This window comes from Geotrypetes seraphini, chromosome 1 (assembly GCF_902459505.1).
Source record: "Geotrypetes seraphini chromosome 1, aGeoSer1.1, whole genome shotgun sequence".
Lineage (NCBI taxonomy): Eukaryota > Metazoa > Chordata > Amphibia > Gymnophiona > Dermophiidae > Geotrypetes > Geotrypetes seraphini.
The window spans coordinates 279,622,834-279,645,353 of NC_047084.1; the positions used below are offsets into that span (position 1 = coordinate 279,622,834).

Here is a 22,520-nt window from a genome sequence, read left to right on the forward strand (position 1 = left end):
GTGATATTCAAGCAAAAGGGATTTTACATTCTAAACAGTTATGTGGCTCTAAATTTGGAAGTGTGTGTGTTGGGGGGGGGGGGGTCCAAGTATTTGTTGATGGATATGCATGTGTTTTTTCAAGCATGAAATGTTGTTGATGCTATTTTATTGATGATAATTTGCGGCATGGGCATAATTTTTAGGTTCAAACAATTTTTATTGATGCAAACACAGAAAATACAACACCAGCACACCCCAAAGGTGCACAGTACAAATAATAATGCATCATATACAATAATAGAACAAGCATATACAATAAAAGAGTAACATCAACCAAACTCCCTCTCCTTCCTTCTCTACTTAGGGCAAGTGAGATTAATGAGGGTGGAAAGGTACTCTAAAGCCCTGTACTCTTATGAACCCCAAAAATGTCACACCACCCCTTCCCCCCACCTGAATCACTTATCCTATCTTTGACTAATTGCCAGAACCTTCAATACACCCCATTTCCCGTCCTCAAACCCCCCTCTCCTCCCCCCCAATGATACTCTTCACCCCACCCCACCAGTACTCACCATTACTCTCCCAACCCAACTAACTAACAAATTAGGACACCCATCTTAAAACTGCACTGCGACCCTTAGGATGTAAGACTTGCAGATAAGGCTCCCATATATTCAAAAACAACATCTTTCGTTTCCTAGACCCTCTGGCATCTCGCGCCTCCCAAATGACCAACTGATGCAATTGGTTCTGCCAATGCCAATATGCCGGAGGGTCCGGAACCGTCCAGCACTGAAGAATACATTTCCTGGCCAGTAAACTCATCTTCCTACACAAAGCTCGATGTCCCCTAGGTAAATGGCCAAAAGCCTCTGGCAAATCCAAGACAAAGTGGTCCAGAGTACTGCGTAAGACTCTCCCAATTAACCCCGACATATAAGAGATTATACGCCTCCAGAAGCGCTGAATAATGGGGCAGAACCAAAAGGCATGTCCCAAAGTATGACCCTCATCCCACATTTATAGTGGTGTAGGAAGACCTCTACTATAAAACATCTGTGCACGAGTGTAATAAGCACGTAAACTCACCCTATATATTCTCTCGAAGAGCGCAGGGAAAGGGGGGACATGATAGAAACATTCAAATACATCACGGGCCGTATTGATGTAGATGAAGAAATATTTTGTCTTACGGGTCCCTCGGCGACAAGAGGGCATCCGCTAAAACTCAGGGGGGGGGGAAGATTTCATGGGGACACCAGGAAGTATTCTTCACCGAAAGGGTAATTGATCAATGGAATGGTCTTCAACGTCAGGTAGTCGAGGCCAGAACCACGCTCGACTTCAAGGGACGATGGGACAGACAGGTGGGGTCGCTCCAGAGGAATGTTTAAAAGATGGAGGGAGGGAGGGTTCTTAAGTGGGCAGACTTGTTGGGCCATCCGCCCTTTTCTGCTGTCATACTCTATGTTTCTATGTTTCTATAATATGTTTCCCGCAACCAAGCACACGGGGGTCACCCCATGTGTCGCCCTCAAAGTACGAGCTACATCCCAATGTCCCAGATTAATCTGCAATTCCTTTTCCCATTTACCCTTGATGCTCTGGTAGTCCCTGGCAGGTTGTAAATCTTGCAAACTTGCATAAATGCTAGAGACTGTAAGAGACGTCCCCTCCTCTCGAGCAAATAACTCCCGCAGCCTGGTCCCCAAGTGCAAACTCAATTGTGCTCTGTCAAGGGATCTCACATAGTGTTTTACTTGATGACATGCAAACTGCGCTCCCCAGGTCTATTTTTCTGGTACCCCCCAAAAATTTTCCATATACAAACTGATATTTTGAATGATAAGAACTAAACTAATAATCAACGAAACACTGCCAAGAAGATTTCTTCAGAATTTGAACACGGGGAGGGGCATAATCAAAAGAAACATCTAAGTCCGTTGTGGGCCTAAGTCGCTAGTCACCCAAAGATGGCAGTGTCTAAAATCCATTCTCGAAAAATACATCCAAAATATTTTGGGGGTTTTCGAGAGTCGTCTAACTGTATGTCCAACTGTTTGATCACCAAGACCGCTAAATCGTCTATCTTTATAGCCCATTCTCATCCAAAAATTTGTCCAAGTCAAAAACGCCTAGAAAAGGTACTTTTGGACGTGGGAGGGGCAAACAAAATAATGGACTGGACACCTAGACATGGCAACAGAGTATCACAGGGATCTGTACTAGGATGGATTCTACTTAACATATGTATAAATGATATGGAAATTGGAATGAGTGAGGTGATTAAATTTACAGATGACACTAAACTGTTCAAAGTTGTTAAAATGCATGTGGACTGTGAAAAATTGCAGGCAGACCTAAATAAATTGGAATACTGGGCATTCAAATGGCAGATGAAATTTAATGTGGACAAATGCAATGTGATGCACATTGGGAAGAATAACCCAAATTATAGTTACCAGATGCTAGGGTCCATCTTAGGAGTCAGTGCCCAAGAAAAATATCTAGATGTCATCGTAGACCATACACTGAAACATTTTGCCCAATGTTTAGTGGAGGCCAAAAAAGCAAACAATATGCTAATAATTATTATAGGAGGGGTGGTAAATAATACTGTTATAGATGCCTCTTTCAATCTATAGCGCAACCTTATATTAAGTATTGCATTCAGTTCTGGCCGCTGTATCACAAAAAAAGTTATATGGAATTAGAAAAAGTTCACAGATGAGAGACCAAGATGATAAAGGGGATGAAACTCCTCTCATATGAGGGAAGACTAGAGATTAGGGTTCTTCAGCTTCAAAAAGAGACAACTGAGGGGAGATATGACTGAAGTCTACAAAATCCTGAGTGGTGTAGAATGGGTACAAGTGGATCGATTATTTTCACTCTGTCAAAAATTAAAAAGACTATATATATATATATATTTGAATAAGCTCCTGGAAGAAAAGTCCATAGTCTGCTATTGAGACAGACATTGGGGAAGCCAATGCTTGACCTGGGATGGTATGTTGCTACTATTTAGATTTTTGCCAGGTACTTATGATCTGGATTGGCCTCTGTGTAAACAATTTACTGGGCTAGATGGACCATTGGTCTGACCTAGTATAACTATTCATATGTTATGATTCCAGGGTTAACTAATGCAGAATGGGACAGAAAATGAATGGAAACTGGGCAGAGACTGAACCTTACCCTTAAGAAATGTAATTTTATAAACAATTTTCATACTTAAAATAGGTACTGTGTTAATTTCTGGTTGCCTTATCTCAAAAAAGATATAGCGGAACTAGAAAAGGTTCAAATGAGCAACCAAGATAATAAAGAGGATGGAACTCCTCTTGTATGAGGAAAGGATAAAGAAGTTAGGGCTCTTCTGCTTTGAAAAGAGACAGCTGAGGGAGATATGACTGAAGTCTACCAAATCCTGAGTGTTGTAGAATGGGATCAATTATTTTTACTCTGTCAAAAATTAAAAAGACTAGGGGACACTTGATTAAGTACCAAGCGCAATATTTTAAAAGTAGTTTGGGCTGAAACTGGCAGCCAATGCAATTCTCTCAATATCGAGTAATATTATCTGTTCTTCTCCCATCAACAAATGCACTGCTGTATTTTGAACCAGATGAAGCTTCTTTTGACTAGCTATTGTAAGTCCAAATCATGTGACAAAGCATGAACAAGCTTATTCAAATTTGTATAGGTCAAAAGAGATCTGAACTGGTAAATTTGTCATAGTTGAAAATAACTGGATTTCTTTATTTTATTTTTAGCATTTATATACCATTTATAGCCTAAGTGATTTACATTTAGGTACTCAAGCATTTAAGAACATGAGTAATTTGTATATCAAATTTCATGGCATTATTAGAGCAAAATTCAAAGGTTAGTATTTCATATTTAAAAAGAATTTAATGACCACCCATAGTTGGATGAATAAGCAGACCCGAAAACCACAATGCAGCAGATTTATCTATATCAGAATTACATCATAGTCAACAACCAGTTTTCCAAAGGATCAAGTTTACTATTAAAATTAGATAGTACCTGAGATTGACTATCCCTCATGGAAAAGAATCTCATCAGCAAAAAAAAAAAAAAAAGAAATTTAAAACCCCAATTCTCAAGTAATTCTACTAGAGGTGCCAAATATAAATTAAAAAGCAACAGTGAGAGTAGTGAATACTTGAAAGATTAACTGTATTCCAACAGATCAGTTGAGAACAATTGGAAAAATCTCATATTTCCCCCATTTGAGCCACTAGACTCTTTTTACCTAAAATTCCTAATTTGGAAAGTTTTATGTCTTCTTGCCATAACATCAGCTAGAAGAGTCAGCAAGCTCTAGTACATCATCATCCTTTCCTACAATTTATTTCTGATTTAAGTAGTCCTCCAAACAGATCCCAAATTTTTGCCCAAAGTGATTTCATCTTTTCACTTCCATCTTTTTCCAAATCCTCTCAGTAATAGAGGGAGAAGACACTTTACATAATTTGGATTGTTGTGGAGCTCTTTTATATTACTTAAATACATACAAGAATGGTGGATGAAATGAGATGAAAAGTTGTGATAATTAGTCAATGTCCTTCGTGCAATCTGTTTCCAAGAGAACATTACTGGGTTAGATAGCAGAATGCATATCCTTGTGTTACACTTAAGCCAATCTGGATGTTCCTGCACATTGCCTGAGAACAATGTCCTCCTCCACGGTTCACCTAAAAGAAGTTCATCCAATAGATATCTACAGAAAAACAACGGTGTCCTCTCCTCAAACATTTATCAAACATCTTGACAATGCAGCAAGATCTGACAGTAAGTTTGGTCAGTCTGTCCTTCAAAATCTTTTTGCTTAAGGATATTTCTCCACTCTCACTCTGGTCAGGTTGTCTTCATTATCAAAAGTTTTTGAACAATCCTCAGCTTGTTCAAGGAGAAATCAAGATGACTTACCTATAATGGACGTTTCCTATGGATAGCATGATAATGCAGTTATAGATTCCTACCCTCCATCTTCACAAGGAAAAAAAAAAAAAAAAGAACAGACCAAATAACACAGATAATAGAAGAATACTTTATACAGATGAATCACTAGTTTCAGTCATAGTCTTTTCACTTTCATGCTTTAGATCATGTCCTCTAGTCCTTGGACATTGCTTGTAATTGACAGGTTCTCAATGTAGATGTCATCAGCAAGGTAGAAGGACACAGTATGACCACTGGTTAAGACTTAAACAAACTGGAGATGGCTGCTCAAGGTTCCTGGCTAGACAAAGGAAACTACCATGTGTGGCTGCATTATCCTTCACAAGTAAGCAATATTTGCATACCCAGATTAACTACACTATTAACCCTGTTTTTATCATGAGCAAAAAACTGCAGAGGGAACCAATAAGAATCTATTCTATAAATGAATGCAAATGTCTATTTTTTCTTTATAGAATACTAGAATAACAGCAAAAATACACCTATGATTCAAGAGTAAGCATTTACACCAAATATAGAGCTGATGTGTGCATGCCTAAGTTTCAGTGACACATTCACAACTTATAGTATTCTATAAGTTATGCACATAAGTGCAAATTCAGTCCACACTCTTCCCAGATCCCATTTATATATTTATATCTACCAGTAAAATACTTGGAGGTGCATAATCAAACTAAGTCCGTTGGTGTCTAAATCGCAAGTCATCCAAAGTAAAAAACAGCCTAGGACACAATTTTTTGCTTTGAAAATCGTCTAAGTATACGTACTGCTGCTCTGATCGTCCAAGCTGCTACATCGGCCAACTATATACCACATTTTCGTCCAACTTTTAGTCCAAGTCAAAAATGCCTAGAACAAGCACTGTTGGATGTGAGAGGGGTCTGCAAAGTGATGGACTGAACAACCAGACATGGCACCTAAATAGTCGGGTACCTTAGAGGCCACTGCTGTGAACTTCATAAAAAGGGTGCCATGTCATCATATCACTACAGCTCCCTTATAGATCATGGTCAGCTCCCCAAACCACCTCCAGAATCCCCTAGACCCACTTATCTATCACCCCAATAACCCTTATGGCTGCAGGAGCCACTTATATGCCAGTACAAAAGGGTTTTGGGAGTGTATAGGGGAGTGCACATATTTCAATATCAATGCAGTGATAACAGGGGCTTATGGGCATGGGTCCTCCTCTCCATGGGTCTATAACCCACCCCCAAGATGGCTTAAGACGCCTCTGTGCAGCACGACTAGGCTTTCCTATGCCAGGCTGCCAGGTGATGATGTTCTGGAGACACAATTTTCAAGCTGTAATTAATATTTTTATGGGGGTGGAGGGGGGTCAGTGAGCACTGGGGTAATGTGTGTGGGGGGGTCTATATCTGGTGTCTTTAGGTGGGTTTTTGTGACTTAGACCATGTTTTAAATGGTCTAAGTCACAACGTCCAAATTTGTCGATCCTGTGTTGTACAACTTTCGGTTATACATGCAGTACGACTAAGTCTAAGCCGGCCCATGTCCCGCTCTAATCCCGCCTTTGACACTCCTACTGTCATGCCCCATTTAGCTCTGGTCATTCAGTGGCACTATGAAGGCCTAGGTCGTTTATAAATACGTCCAAAACCCGGGTTCATTATTGGCACTTGGATGTTTTTGACTGATGATCATTCAAGTGCCGACTTAGGCCGGTTTTTGGACGTTTTTCTCTTTCGATTATGAGCCCCTGTATGTATTATTACAGAACAATGCTTAGACAAGATTTGCACACAAATGTGTAAACATATGCATATAGCAATTGGCACATGGATGTTAGTGCATACTTTACAGAATTATCTTCATGCTGCACAACCCTATGTTCCTTGTATCAACAGACAGGATTGGGGCACCTAATACTACATGCTGAGGTATGAAATGAAGACACCAGCAGAAAAAAAAAAAGTAAAGACATGCTCACTACCAAGCAGCATCACCCTACAAGCCGGTAACCCAGTAGCATGGCAGCTGTGGAGGGCTATATTCAATAGGACATCTGACTTTGGATGTTTCCTGCAAGATGTCCAAAACTCCGGGCTGGGAAACGTCCATTTTCAAAACTGCTAGACGTCCAAATTTTTTTTTTTAATTCATCTACTTGGACGACTTGTCCATCAGGATGTCCAACCTTAGGACGCCTAACTTTGTTTGCCATTTTCAACCACAGAAATGTCCAAGCTGCTTGAGTTTTCACAGTTGCAACATAAATATGGTCTCAATAAATCACAGTTTTAGATGGATGCAACTGAAGCAGGCCATTCAAGCAGGGTTCCCTGAATGGAAAAATCTTAATAATCAATATAGTCTGGAGTTCTTATGCTTTCAGGTGGACTTCCTGGCCACCCAGTGGTATAAATTGATAACTGGGTTTATTAAAAATAAATCAAAGATTGGTCTGAGAGACATTTGGAGCATTGAGATCAAGTATCAAATTTCTGCATCTCAATGGCCACAAATTTGGACTTGGAGGATGAGATGTACAGTGTCTATGAGACAAACTTGTTTTTTTCTGTTACATAGAGCATTATGGACCCCTGTTTGGTTACAAAAATTGGATAGCTCTAAATCTAATAAAATGTTGGCACTCTCATCTCGAAGCAGGGATTTTAGATCATTTATTATTCTATTGTCCATTTATTATGACTTTTTGGAAATCAATTTGGGACCAAATTAATTGTTTATTAGAAAATCCAGTGGCATTATCATATGATACTGTATTATTTGGTATGTAAATGAGGGCAAAAAGTCAGATATCCTCAAATAATAATAAACTATTACTGATAATGACTGGGATTGCCATTCAACAAATTACTTACAACTGGAAAAACTGGAGTAAATTGAATTATAATTTTTGGTGGAATTCATTATGTCATGTTTATAAAATGGAACGAGTAATAGCAGCACAGCAAATTTCAAGATGTCTGAGAGCCATTAACAAAATATTGTAATGAATAGATGGTATTTTTTCCTTAAATTTTACAAGTTCAATTTTCAGGAAGGGGAAAATTTTAGTATAACATCTTATATAAAGTATTTTAATTACTGGTTATAAAAGGGTGAGAAGGGAGGGAAATAAAATACCAATGTCAATAGGCTTAATAGCATGCTCGCTCTTAACAAAAGACAGATATGTAAGTTTGTTTCTGGATGTAGAATTACAACTAAATACCCCCTCCCCTTTACAAAAGCGTAGCATGGTTTTTTGTGCCAGCTGCGGCAGTAACAGCTCCTACTCCTCAGCATCAGAGCTGTTACTGCCATGGCTGGCACTAAAAATTGCATTACGCTTTTGTAAAAGTGTGTGTGTGTGGGGGGGGAAGTATTGAAATGACATAGGAAATGGCATTTTGATATCATTTTTAATTTGAAAAAAAAAATCCCTGAAATGTTATTTTCCCATGTCCCATCTCTATTGCTCAACTAGTGCACCTTATTGCTCAGTACTGTATACAATTGTTCCATAATGTGCATTAATTATCAACAGGGGCACTATTAAAGAATAATGCACACTGCTGTGTAATGGGGCACACTAGTAATAGAACACCCTTTTGAGCAAACACTATTGCATAAGTGTACAATAATGATGACATTGACACAAAATGACAAAAAAAAGTCATGAAGAAACCTACAAACAGCATGGGAAACCAAGCAACACAAACATTTTTTGGCCTGCAAATGCCCAATAAGCATTAAAAGTAACAAGATCTATTTCTTTTTTAATGTATTTATTTATTGAAATTTTTAACATAACTTCACAAGAGATCTCTTGTACAAGAAAATCAGAAGGTCAAGGGAGTCTTCACACAAGACTCAAATAAATAGGGAGGCCCAAGGACTGGGCTTTATACACACATACAGCTTTCATGGAGGAAACCTGCACTCTCTCTCTATCAACTGCCTCTACTCTAAGTTCTATAAGGACAAGTAGTACCATTACTGCTACTTATGGGGAGTAGGGTGGGGATATGGTAACCAGATGGTGTTTACACCTCCTCTTAGACATGGTGAAAAGTCATATAGAAATAGGAAGAGTTTGCAAGGATCCTTACACATAATTTTGGAAATCTAATGTGTGGATAAACCTGTGCTTTCGATGAAACCAAATGCATACGTTTACCCACAGATATTGTGGGAAATTTTCAGATGCATTCATTATGTTTACTGTATAGCATTCAATTAAGTTATCTTGTCAGTAAACATTATGAAGCTCCATCTTGTTATATTGTCTATGCATTTTTCACTACATTTCAATTTTTTTTCTACTATAAAGCTGCTGCCTTTTCTAATTACTGTAGTACTGCTGTTCCTCAAATGAAACAAATGATGCAAGATTGATAACACACCATGAAAAGAACTTGTTTTTCATCTGGCAAGCTACATAGTTCTATGAAATAAATAAATAAATAAAAAGGATTATGAGTTCTTTTTCATTTAATATAGATTTAGTTTTCAAAACAAAACACTTGAACTGGACTCCCTTAGGAGCTTTATAGAAATTTATACTTCAAGCAAATATTTTCACCTAGCCAGAACAAATATATAAAAAGAAAAAAAAGAAAGAGACCTCAGTTTTAAAATAAAATGTCTTAAATGATCAATTTTCTTAATCTACTGTATGCTAGGCAATTTTGCTGTCTGACTTGGAAAGGCTTAGTTTATATAACTGTCCCTGATGGCTAACTTTTTTTCTCCTTTATTTAAGGCTTCCCTGGGCCTCATTGGTCGAAAAAATATTTTCTGGAGCCACACAAACGTGCAAACGCTGCAGCAAGACAGAGGAGGGAGCCGGCAAGACAGTAAACACCCGGGAGCAGCAGAGGAAAACACTGCATCGACCTCGACCGGGGCCGCACAAAATACTTCACAGGGCCGCAGGTTGGACACCCCTGATTTAAGGCATAATTTAAGGATCTAAAGCTATACTGTTATTTAGATTTGACTCATAGTAACTCCAGTACATGGCCATCTACTTAGGTGAATGTTGCAGCATCATGATCCCAACTCAAATTTTGTCCTGGGCACCTGCTAGCTCATTGGGATGGGTACCCAGACCAGGTGCTTACAAGAAAAACAGTTTCTGGATGTTAAATTGGGGCCAGACTTACTCTGGTTGGCTGCAATGTTCCCTCTAAGCAGTGGCCAGTTGTGTGCAAACTTGTTATCGTGTGAGTTACAAGTTCTATAAAACGACAGTTTTTTATCCCAGTATTAGCAATTAATTTCTGTAAATGGTACCAAAAAAATCATATATACAGTATAGTAATTGATACATGCTGGCTTTTACAAAGCTGCAGTAGAGGTTTCTACCGCAGGCTTGAGAGATAAATCCTCTGATGCTCATAGAATTCCTATGAGCATTACAGCATTTACCTCACCGGCCTGTGGTAGAAACCACGGCTTAATTTTTTATAGCTTAATTTTGTTTGAAGTTGGGATAGGTTCAATATTTTTGTGAGAAACCATGTAAAGATCATGTAAAATGCATGAGCGATTGCTCACATGTTCCACTTAAAGGGAACATAGGCCGTGGGAAATAAGACCCCCCCACCCACCACCCACCTACACACCTTTCTGATACATCCTGTTTATCAGTTATGCATTATCAGGAAGGAAAAACACTCCGACTCCAAAAGTAAATTCAAACAGGATCTTGTTACTCAAAAGAATGCAGCAACTCAAATGATAGCAAGTGTCCCAAAGAAATAAACATCAAATCACACAATGGTCTTGCTGGGTTCTTTCTCAGCCACCAGACCCATACCGAGGCCCAGACCACCCTGTCTGTCTTCATGTTCAGAGGAGGGAGGGAAGGATGGATGCCAGAGGAGGGAGGGATGAATGGATTTCAGAGGAAGGAGGGGGTAGGATACTAGAGAAGGGAGGGAGGGATGCTAAGGGATAGAGGGAAGGAAGGAGGGCAGAGCAGGGAGGGAAGGAAGGAAATAAGGAAGGATACCAGAGCAGAAGGGGTGGGATGCCAGCCTGCCTGCCTGTCAGAGCATAGAGGGTAAGAGGAGAGAGATGTCAGGGGGAAGGGAAGGAATACAGAGATGCCAGGAGTAGGGAGGGAAGGGAAAAAATTCTGGGGGAAGGAATGGAAGGGAAGGAGACAGAGGTGGAGGGAGGGAAGGGAAGGAAAATAAAAGAAGAGAGATGCCAGAGTATTGGTGTGAGATGGAGACAGAGAGGGGAGATAGAAAAATGGTAGAGGGGGGTGAAGCTGAAAATAATTATATATAAAGGGAGAAGGGGTACAGGCTGGATGGAAGGGGGTGAGGGAAGACAGTTTAAGGAAGGGGCATAGAAAGAGGGAAGATGCCATATGGAAGGAAAAGAGAGAGGGTTAACAGTGGATGGAAGGGGCAGAGAAAAAGAGGATGGCCAGTGGACAGAAGGGAGAGAGAGGGCAGACACTAGATGGAAAGAAAAAAGTGAAGAAAAGATGAGGAAAGCAGAAACCAGAGATGATAGAAGGTAAGTTTTTTTTTCTTTAGAATACAGTAGCATTGTAGCTGTATTGATAAACATTTATAAATAGAACATGGAAATAATATTTTTATTGGACTAATTTTAATACAATTTTTACTTTTGGAGACCAAAATCCTTTTCCTCAGGCCAAGACAGGATACCGTAAGAGCAGTATACTATACTGACCTGAGGAAAGAGATTTTGGCCTGTGAAAGATTATTTAAAAATGAATTAGTACAATAATTGGCATTATCTTATTTTCCATAAAGTGGTAATTGTTATTTGTCAGTTTTTATAAATTTGCATCTGCTGTCTTTATATTTTGCACAGTAATAATGGACATGTGTCATTGTTTCTGTGGTATTGCATTGTATGCAGAGTCTGGCTGCTTGGTGGTTCAGTGCAACTTTTGTTTCTATACTTCTAATTTAGTTTGTAGATGCTCATCGCATGCTTAGTGAGGGTCTATTTATGTGAAAGAGTCCAGTTCATCTGATAGCACTGAGGGCCTGATTCTCTAAAAGTGCGTCCCGATTTTAGGCAGCTGTAGGCGTCCTACAGCTGTCTAATCAGCCAATCGGGATGCACTTTTTTTTTTTAAAAAATGCTCCCCAGGCAGGCCTGAAGGCGCTTCCGGGAGCCTAGGGAGACCCGCAAGATGCCTAAGCTCGTCTAAGGGCCTTAGGCGGGCCTTAGGCTGAACCTAGGCGGCCCTACACGTCTCCCTAGTAGATGAGAAGCTTAAAAATGTAGGCCAGCAAAATGCTGGTCTACATTGTAAGTAGACGCGGCCGCTATACTTATCGCGGCAAGGGATCTCTCTGCCGCTATAAGTATAGCGGGCCGTGGCCCCTTTACCGATCGCTGGCAGAAGGGTGCCCAAACCTCCTGCCCGAAGACACACCCCCTCCCCGACATTACCGACCGCCCCCCCCACCCCCGACATTACCGATTGCTGGCAGGAGGGTGCCCAATCCCTCCTGCCCGAAGACGCACCCTCCCGACACTACCGACCGCCCCCTCCGACATTACCGATCCCCCCCCCCGACAATATCGGTCGCTGGCAGGAGGGTGCCCAATCCCTCCTGCCCGAAGATGCACCCCTCCCCCCCGGCGCTAACAACCCCCACTCCACCAAACCTGTTCTTACAGATGGGTCTTGCACGTCGAGCAAGCAGGCACGCCTCGTGGAAATGAGGCGGGCCCGCCCCTTCCCGGCCCATCCCGCCGAAGCCTAAGGCCTGATTGGCCCAGGCTCTAGAAGCCTGGACCAATCAGGCCTTAGGCATAGCGGGTCCGCCCATCCCTACTAAGTCTAAGGTCTGATTGGCCAATCAGGCCTTAGATTAAGTGGGGATGGGCGGACCCGCTATGCCTAAGGCCTGATTGGTCCAGGCTTCTAGAGCCTGGGCCAATCAGGCCTTAGGCTTCGGCGGGATGGGTCGGGAAGGGGCGGGCCTGCCTCATTTCCACGAGGCGTGCCTGCTTGCTCGACGTGCAAGACCCATCTGTAAGAACAGGTTTGGTGGAGTGGGGGTTGTTAGCGCCGGGGGGGGTGGTGCGTCTTCGGGCAGGAGGGATTGGGCACCCTCCTGCCAGCGATCAGTAATGTCGGGGGTGGGGGGGGCGGTCGGTAGTGTCGGGGGGGGCGGTCGGTAGTGTCAGGGAGGGGGGTGCGTCTTCGGGCAGGAGGTTTGGGCACCCTCCTGCCAGCGATCGATCAGGGGGCCACGGCCCGCTATACTTATAGCGGCAGAGAGATCCCTTGCCGTGATAAGTGTAGCGGCCGTGTCTAGTTTAGGCCGATTCTGAATAGGACGCCTCTCCCGGGTGTTCTATACAGAATCAGGGCCTCGGTGTCTTGCGGGCCTCGCCTTCAATATAGGCGGCCTGCCTGGGGAGCATTTTTTTTTTTAAAAAACGTGCATCCCGATTGGCTGATTAGACAGCTGTAGGACGTCTACAGCTGCCTAAAATCGGGACGCACTTTTAGAGAATCAGGCCCTGAATGTCTATGTAGAAGCAATCTGTAATAATCCAATTTGTTTAGTAGCTTAGAAACTAGAGTTCAGTATTTCTAAAACTTAATGCTAAACTTGAACAGTTATAGTGGACATTAATATTCTTTTATCTGTTTGAGCTGTTTGGTTTCTCACTGAAAAGGCAATAAGTCATGTCCTATAGGTTAATGTTAAGGATTGCATGTATAGGTTTCAAAGTTCCTGGAAATGACTGAGAAAAAAGCACTCTTTTACAAAGCCGAGGTAGTGATGCTGTGGTAAACACACCAAGTCTTTCACTTCCTATGGGCTTTGGTGCATTTACCCAGGAAGCATCACTACTATGGCTTTGTAAAAGAGGCCCTAAAATATTTACATGTGATATTCTGAGGGCTGAACTTGATTGAATTTTTATTTTCCTTATTTGTTGGCTTTGTTTTGTTGCTTGGTAAAGGACATTGTCTGTTTGTGCTGTTTGGTTTTGCTTCACACTGAGAAAAGCACTAAGCCGTGTGTTATTGATTTGCTTTTACACTGAAAAAAAGCACTGTTATTTGTGTGACACAACAAAACAGAAAATCACAAAACAGAAAATAAAATTATGTTTTTGATATGTTTACAATTGTGTCTGTTTTGCTCTCAATTAAAAAAAAAATAGCTTCTTGGTTTATTTGTTGCAATTTTGAGAACTGAATAAGAATTAACCCCCCTGCGCTAGAAGTTTTTAGTGCAGGCTGGCAAGGTAAGTATTCCAGTGCTCATAGGAATTCTATGAACATCAGAGTATTGACCATGTCAACTTGCACTAAAAACCTCTGCAAAACTCAGCATGCCTCAGAAGTTGTACTTTTATTGATGTTCTTTCAAGCAAAAAAAAAAAGTTAGAACCCTTCAGCCCCCACCACCACCACACACACTAGGCTTAAAATGATTATTTGCAATGCCTTAGGCCAGGGGTATCAAGCTCAATCACATAACGGGCCAAAATCTAAAACATAGGCTAAGTCGCTGGCCAATTTTTTTATTAAGATACTTAGGAGTCCTTTTATTAAGGTATGCTAACCGATTAAGCACGCGCTAAATGCACACCTTAATAAAAGAACCCCAAATTAATTTAAAAAGACTTTTCCTCTCACTTTTAGGTCCTAGTTCACACCTGCTGTCTAACAGCAGCTCTGGCAGGATACACATTTCAAATCTGAAATACTGTAATCACAAAACAGAAAATAAAATTATTTTTTCTACCTTTTGTTGTCTGGTCATTATTCAAATCATGTTGTGATCCCAGGCTCTGGTTGTCTTCTAATAACTCGCTTGCCAGGGTCTCCTTTTTTCTTCTTTCCTTCCGTTTCCCTTCCCTCCCCCGGAGGTCTGGATTCTTTCCTTTTGGCCTGAGATTTGGCCCTCTTTTCCTTCCCTCCCTCCATCCCGGACCCCTCAATACAATTTGCCCTGGGCCCCATCATGTCTAGTATCGGCCCTGCTTGGAACTTTATGTTTTGTCTATATTTATTGATTGATTTGGATTTTGTAGCTCAAGGAAAGTTACATCCAGGCACAGGAGGTATTTCTATGTTGCTTTTTTATTCTTTTGTGCATTTGTATTTTCTTCACCCTAGCAAATGCAATAGAGTAGAGCAATGCATTAAGTTTTTTGAACTGAGGAGCCAGCTGCTGCGACATCTCCCACTATCCTTCTCCAACCCCCTCCATCCCAGATTCCCGGTCTCACATTAAAGCAGCCTGCAGAGGATCGCCGGTCAGCTGTAGCGATCCTAGCAGGCTGCCGTCAGCCTCTGCAGCACGTTCACCCTACTGCGGACATGCCCTTCCTCTGATGTACGGAACCGTGGCAGAAGGAACGTGCTGCTGATGCTAAGGCAGCCTGCTAGATCGCTAAAGACGACCAGCGATCCTCTGCAGGCTGCTTTAACGTGAGACCAGGAAGCCACATGAACTTACAGCTGATGCAGCACTTGTACCAGTGGGCCAGCTTAAGTGCAAATTTGAAATTGTCTGGCAGGTCAAATTTTATTACACTGCGGGCCAGATTTGGCCCGTGGGCCAAAGTTTGACATGTCTGCCTTAGGTCCATAAAATTGCACAAAATCATCTTTCTGCTTTGAGCGGAAAGCTTCTGGGAAAAAAGGACTATGGGGACAGTGAAGGGATTAAAAATGAAGGGATGGTGAGGGGTAGGGATGAACCTTTGTCCCCGCATCACTCTCTACTACAGATGTTATGGCCATTCCTAGTAGAGCAGTAAGTAAGTGTCTTGAGTAGCCTGGTGATCAGTGCAGTGGATTGCAGAGAAGGGGACCCAGGCCTATATCCCACTTTAGCTGCTATACTTGTGGTAGAAAGTGTGAGCCCACCAAAAACCTACTGTACCATCATACAGGCGACACCTACACTTATAAGGGGTATTGGTGTGGTGTACTGTTAGGTACAATAGGTTATTTGGTGGGTGTTAGAGGACAATATAAGAATATAGGTTCCTTCTCTAATTCCCCAACCAGAGCATAGTCTTCCTCCAGATTCTCCTCTCAAGAGCAGCCCCCATTCCATATCCCCCAAGATATATCTGTATGCCCATATCTGTATGCCCCTTCACCCCAGGCCAAAAAAAGCTGCCTAGTGGTCTAGGGGATAGGTGGGGCATATGTGAACTCCAATCACTCTTGCCTATGCTGGCTCCGGGTGCAAAATGGCTGCCATGATTTCTGTTGATCAGGGACTGTCTCTTAATGCTGGTGTATAAAGCTGCATACACCTAGTAATGCTATAAAAATAATAACTAGTAGTTTGTTGTTGTTTTTTTAACAAGACTAGATCCTTCTGATTTTGGTTCTGTTATCACACTGATATTCAAAAATCTGTTGTCTTATACTACCTGATCAGCAACAGCACGCGCTAGTTTGTCCATCCGAGAACCTGCTTCTGCGATCTTCTTGGCAGCATTAATCACGTCAGATGTGTTCTTTAGTGGACCTTTGCCTCTGAAAAATAGTGACATTGTCATTCCATTAAATCACTAAAATAACCAATTTCAATGTTCTAGTCTAGCAATTGATTTTTTTTTTCTTTGCTATAATAGGAACACTATCCTAATTTACTTTGTTTGCCTTTTAACTACAGTGATGCAGCATGATTAAAGAATGAGTTTGTGATATTTATTTTCTTAAACAAAATACCTCACTACCACTTTGGTTTGATTGATCCTTCAGACTGATGAACTATAGATAATAGTACTATATGTACTTTTTAAGTACTCATTATGATTGACAGGCTTGTTGGAATATGAAAAATATTTTAATTCCATTATTTTCAGGCCTGTGATTTACACTGTGACTACCAAGTGTGAAACAAAAATGTCATATCAGAAAACATCTGTTCTTAAGACTTGTCAAAAAGCAGCCAGACTACTTGAGGCAGGATTCTGGTTTTCTCCGTTTAAATCGTGCTTGATTGCATTTCTTTGGATATCATATTTTTACACAGAAATAAGAAATCCCAGAACATAGATCACACAGGTCAGTGCTGGAATGCGGATAGATAATAGGTAGCAAAGTACTGTTGCAGTCCCTCTAATTTTCTGATTATGTACTTTTCTATTGCAGATTGAACTACTATCCCATGGTCACACTGTGAAGATTGGTCAGTTTAAGGGACCTATCCACTAAAGCCTACTGTGCATTCTAAGGCTGTTAAGCATTCTCTCAGCTGTGCTCTGAGGCCTAGCATGCATGCTAAATCAGTCCTAGAGAATACTAGCAGGCACTTGCTAAAATGTATGGGCAATCACCTGTACAGGAAAGAATATCAGAAGCGAATTAGTTGGCACACAGGAGAAACAAAGATGCTTACCTGTAGCAGGGGTTTTCTGAGGAAAGCAGGCATGTGAGTGTGTGACACAGGGGTTAGAGCTACAGCCTCAGCATCCTGAGGTTGTGGGTTCAAATTCCTCGCTGCTCCCTGTGACCCAGGGCAAGTCACTTAATCTCCCCATTGTCCCAGGTACACTAGATGGAAATTGAGTCCACCGGGACAGATAAGGAAATATAATAAAGTACCTGAATGTAAAACACTTAGGATATAAGTGGTATATAAAATTTAAATATATATATTCTCACATGTGGTTGACATCATCCATGGAGCTCGGTGTGGACATTGCCAAATGAACTGTCACTTTAAATCTTTGAGGCAGTGCCCCCACCATGTGTGTGCAGGTGCATTCCACCAAACATCGATGAATGGGACCATGAGTACAGTAAAAATCTAAAAACCCAACTAGAGGAGGTGGGTGGGTTGGTGGGTGGTACATGCTTGCTGTCCTACGAGAACAACTGCTACACGTAAGTATCTTTGCTTTCTCCAAGGACAAGCAAGCGTTATATTTTCACATGTGGGGCTCCCAAGCTACCAATAAAGTTGAATATTAGCTCTATAGTAACATAGTAAAAGATGGCAGTTAGACTCAAATGGTTCATCCATTCTGCCCAACCGTACATGCTCTATAAATTAATAATTCCATTTAAATGGTCCTTTTTCTTTGATATTTCTGGGCCAGAAACCCAGAGCTCTGTTCGATTCACGATTTGAATCTGTTCACCGATTCACTTCGGGTGAATCGATTCTAATCAATTTAAAACAAAACAAAACAAAACAAAAATCGGCTTTCTGATTCGGATCCTCCCCCCTCGCCCCCTAAAGCAGGAGCGGCAGCCCTGCTCTTGTTGGCCGGCCGCTGCCACATCTGCTTTAGAGGGTGAGGAGGGAGGGTCAGTTTGGAAGTGCTGCTGTGCTGCTGTCCGGCTCCCCCTCCCCGGCGTCCGGCTCCCCCCTGACAAAGTCAAAGGGTTCAATGGTCTGGGGAGCTTGAGTGAAAAGTATATAGAAAACTGTCAACATCATTGGGCATGGAAAAGACTTGAAGTAGCTCAAAGGCCAAAAAAAATCAAAATTGTTCAAATTTGATCACATTCAAGAAAAATACTGGAATTTTTTTTTTTTTAATGAAGAATTACACAGAAAATTTTTTAAAAGCACCAAAATGCACCTGGCAGACACAATAATATCAAAAATTTGACCTGCTGAGGAGATACTGAAAAACATAGCTTCTCAGGTCCGCATAAACTAAAGACTAATGGTTCCATGTGTTGACATTGGGCAGGAAGGGACTTACATGCACGTGGTGGAGGCACCGTCTCAAAAATTTGAAGTATCAGTACACTTGGCAGTGTCCACACCGGTCTTTGTGATTCTGTAACGGGCATATAAGTTTTATAGAATTGGTGCTGTTATTTAAATTCAAGTTTAACTGGCAACAATCCAGAACCAACAAAACCATATCTCCAACTGCAATTCTAACTAAAGAACCATTCAACAAAGCTACATTATGAGCCAGCTACAACACTAAATTTGCTGACTACCCACCTGAAAACTTCTATACAGCCTGGGAGTCCTTCAGTTACAATACTCTAAATCGCCTTGCATCTAAATGGCTCAAGCTCAAACGCCCGAGGAAATCAGACAAATGGTTTTGACAAAGAGTTGCAAATACTGAAGCGCCAAGTCAGATGCCTGGAACGCGCTTGGAACAAGACTAAAGGAGAAGACACTAAACTTAAATGGCATGAGAAATCATAAGAATATAAATTCCAGCCGAAAGAGAAACATAAAAACTACTACTCCCTCCAAATAAACCAGCACAGCCTGGATTCAAATGAGTTATTCAGACTAGTCAACAACCTGATCAACATCACACCTCTAACAAGCCCCACCCATGACCTCCATCCCTCTACCAACGCCCTCACTCACTATTTTAGATCAAAAATTCAAACCGCAAGAGCCTCCCTCAACACAAGCATTCCACCAATCTTACAAACACACTGAACTCATGAAATCGTGCACTCTGAGCTGACATGATCTGGAGCTCCTTCTCCAATTCATCTTGGTCTCAATTTCACTTCCTATTTAAAAAAGTATGCACAAACAAACTCTCCCATCCTGCCCACCCGCTTTAATGTCTGAAGCCTCTGATAAGTTCCTGGCTAACAGACACACTAAATAGAGGACAATTCCCAGCAGATAGCGGACACATCAATATCAGACCCTTCATAAAAGACAAGAAAAACACCACTTCTCACCCTCACAACTAAAGGCCCATTGCCCTAATCCCACTCTTCATAAAACTGATGGAGGGGATAGTAAAAATACAACTGATGAACCACCTGGAACACTTTCAGCTACTCCATGATTCCCAATCAGGCTTCAGACAGTCATACAGCACTGAGACGGTAATCACATCACTTATCACTGACCTATACAATGTACAGTGGAAAGGTCTAAACGTGCTCGTAATCTAACTGTAACCAAATGGTCAGAACATCCACATCCTACATGTACTTCAGAAAGCTCCTCAAAACTCATCTCTTCTCCAAAACCAATGACCCACCTTAAATCCCAGAAAAAACTCTGCTGACTTCACTGATCCAACTCCATGTTGCTACTCTCAGACTATGAACTCCCTTATTTATTAACTTCCCTTCTTGGTTAGGTCCTCTTAATTCCCTCTCTGTGATCCTCCAGTCTCTCAGTTCTCTTCTGCTTTAATGTAGTTCGCTGATTCTTCTCAGCCATTTTTATGTAAACCACCTTGAACTGAAAGGCACTCGTGGTATATAAATAAAAGATTCATGTTATGTTATATTATGTTATTGGCACCTAACTTTAGGCAGACTTTTTAGAATCAGGTCCATAATGTCTGCTTGTCCTTGGAGAACAGTGTGTTATTCTTTCCTCCACGTGATATTTAGATAACGTGGACATCATCAGCATCACGGAAACTTGGTGGACTGAGGAAAACGTCTGGGACACTATGCGACCGGGATACAAACTATACTGCAGAGACAGAGTGGCTCAAAAAGGTGGGGGCATTGCCATATATATCAAAGAGGGAATTGAATCTTCTGGAAAGAACACGCCACAACAGACGGATAAGTTAGAGTCTTTATAGGTCAAAATTCTGGGAACAAATGGACTGGAAATGAAGGTCGGCATCTACTACCAACCCCCAGGGCAATCCGAAGAAATTGATGGAGAAATGATGGACGAGATTAAACGCAATTGCAAAGGAGGCAACGCAGTTATCATGGGTGACTTCAACTATCCGGGGATAGACTGGAATCTAGGCACCTCCGGCTGTGCTAGGGAGACCAAGTTCCTGGATGCTGTAGGCGATTACTTCCAGGAACAACTTGTCAAGGAAAATACAAGAGGAAATGTAATTCTGGACTTAATTCTAAATGGACTGTGGGGACTGGCACAAGGTGTAGAAGTAGAAGGGATACTGGGAAACAGCGATCATAACATGATCTGCTTCAACCTGGACGCAGGGGCGAAACATCAGTCCAGAACAACGGCCATGGCACTGAACTTCAGAAAAGGGAATTACGAAGGGATGAGACTCATGTTGGGGAAGAAAATTAAGAAGAGGATAAGCACTGTAAAAACACTAGAGCAAGCTTGGTCCCTTTTTAAGGACACAGTCACTGAGGCACAAAATCTCTATATACTGCTTATCACGAAGGGATCAAGAGGAAAAAGAACAAGGAACCGGCGTGGCTCACTGTAGAGGTGAAGGAAGCGATCAGAGACAAGAAGACTTCGTTTACATAATGGTAAAGGTCAAGAACGGAAGAAAACTGGAATAAGCACAAACATTAACACAGGTGCTATAAGGCGGTAAAACGGGCCAAAAGAAACTACGAGGAAAAAATAGCCAAGGAGGTGAAAAACTTCAAGCTGTTCTTTCGATATATTAAGGGGAAACGACCCGCAAAGGAAGCGGTGGGACCATTGGATGACCAAGGAATAAAGGGAGTGCTAAAGGAGGACAAAGCAATCACCGACATACTGAACACATTTTTGCATCTGTATTTACCAAAAAGGATATACACTGCATATCAGAAACCATCAGGCTATATGCTGGAAACGAAGGCAGGAAACTGACAGGGTTGACGGTGAGTCTAGAAGAGGTATGCAGGCAGATCGATAGGCTTAAGAGCGATAAATCCATGGGACCGGATGGCATCCATCCGAGGGTCACCAAGGAACTGAAAGGGACTATAGCTGAACTGCTTCAACTAACAGCCAATCTGTTGATCAAATTGGAAAAGATTCCGGAAGACTGAAAGGTGGTGAATGTTATGCCGATCTTCAAAAAAGGTTCGAGGGGAGATCTGGGAAACTACAGACCGGTGAGTCTGACCTCAGTACTGTGAAAGATGGTAGAGGCACTGATAAAGGACTGCATCATTGATCACTTTGACTGACATGGTCTGATGAGGACCAGCCAGCATGGTTTCAGCAAAAGCAGATCTTGTTTGACAAACTTGCTGCACTTCTTCGAGGAAGTAAACAGGCAGATAGACAAGGGCGACCCGGTCGACATTGTATAACTGGATTTTCAGAAGGCATTCAACAAGGTTCCACATGAATGACTACTTTGGAAAATTGCAAGCCATGGAATCGAGGGTGAAATACTCACATGGATTAAAAACTGGCTGGAGCATAGGAAACAGAGAGTGGGGTAAATGGACAATACTCGGACTAGAAGAGCGTCACCAGTGGGGTACCGCAGGGCTTGGTGCTTGGACCCATGCTCAACATCTTTATAATTGATCTGGACATTGATACGATGAGTGAGGTGATTAAATTTGCGGACAATACAAAGTTATTCAGAGTAGTGAAGACACAGGGGGATTGTAAAGATTTGCAACATGACATAATCAAGCTCGAGAAATGGGCATCGACATGGCAAATGAGGTTCAAGTGGATAAGTGTAAAGTGATGCATGCCGGTAACAAAAATCTCATGCACTAATGCAGCTTTTGATGTTGTCCACCACGACATACTACTTTATCAACTTTCCGAGATAGGAATTGACTCTACCGTCCTAAAGGAGTTCTCAAACTTCCTACGCTCTCACTCCTACACTGTCAACACAAATGGCACCATGTCCGTTCCTTGGACACCATCTTGCGG

At 41.7% G+C, this 22,520-nt stretch overlaps 1 protein-coding gene across 4 annotated transcripts in view; it reads right to left on the reverse strand.

Moving 5' to 3' along the window:
* Window positions 1–22,520, reverse strand: part of CTNNA2 (catenin alpha 2) — a 1,640,869-nt gene that overhangs the window by 91,817 nt on the left and 1,526,532 nt on the right. For all 4 annotated transcript variants that reach the window (XM_033952687.1, XM_033952678.1, XM_033952696.1 and 1 more), the window contains one exon: window positions 16,366–16,471. In XM_033952687.1, coding sequence (XP_033808578.1) covers window positions 16,366–16,471 — 106 coding nt within the window. The remainder of the gene's footprint in view (window positions 1–16,365; window positions 16,472–22,520) is intronic.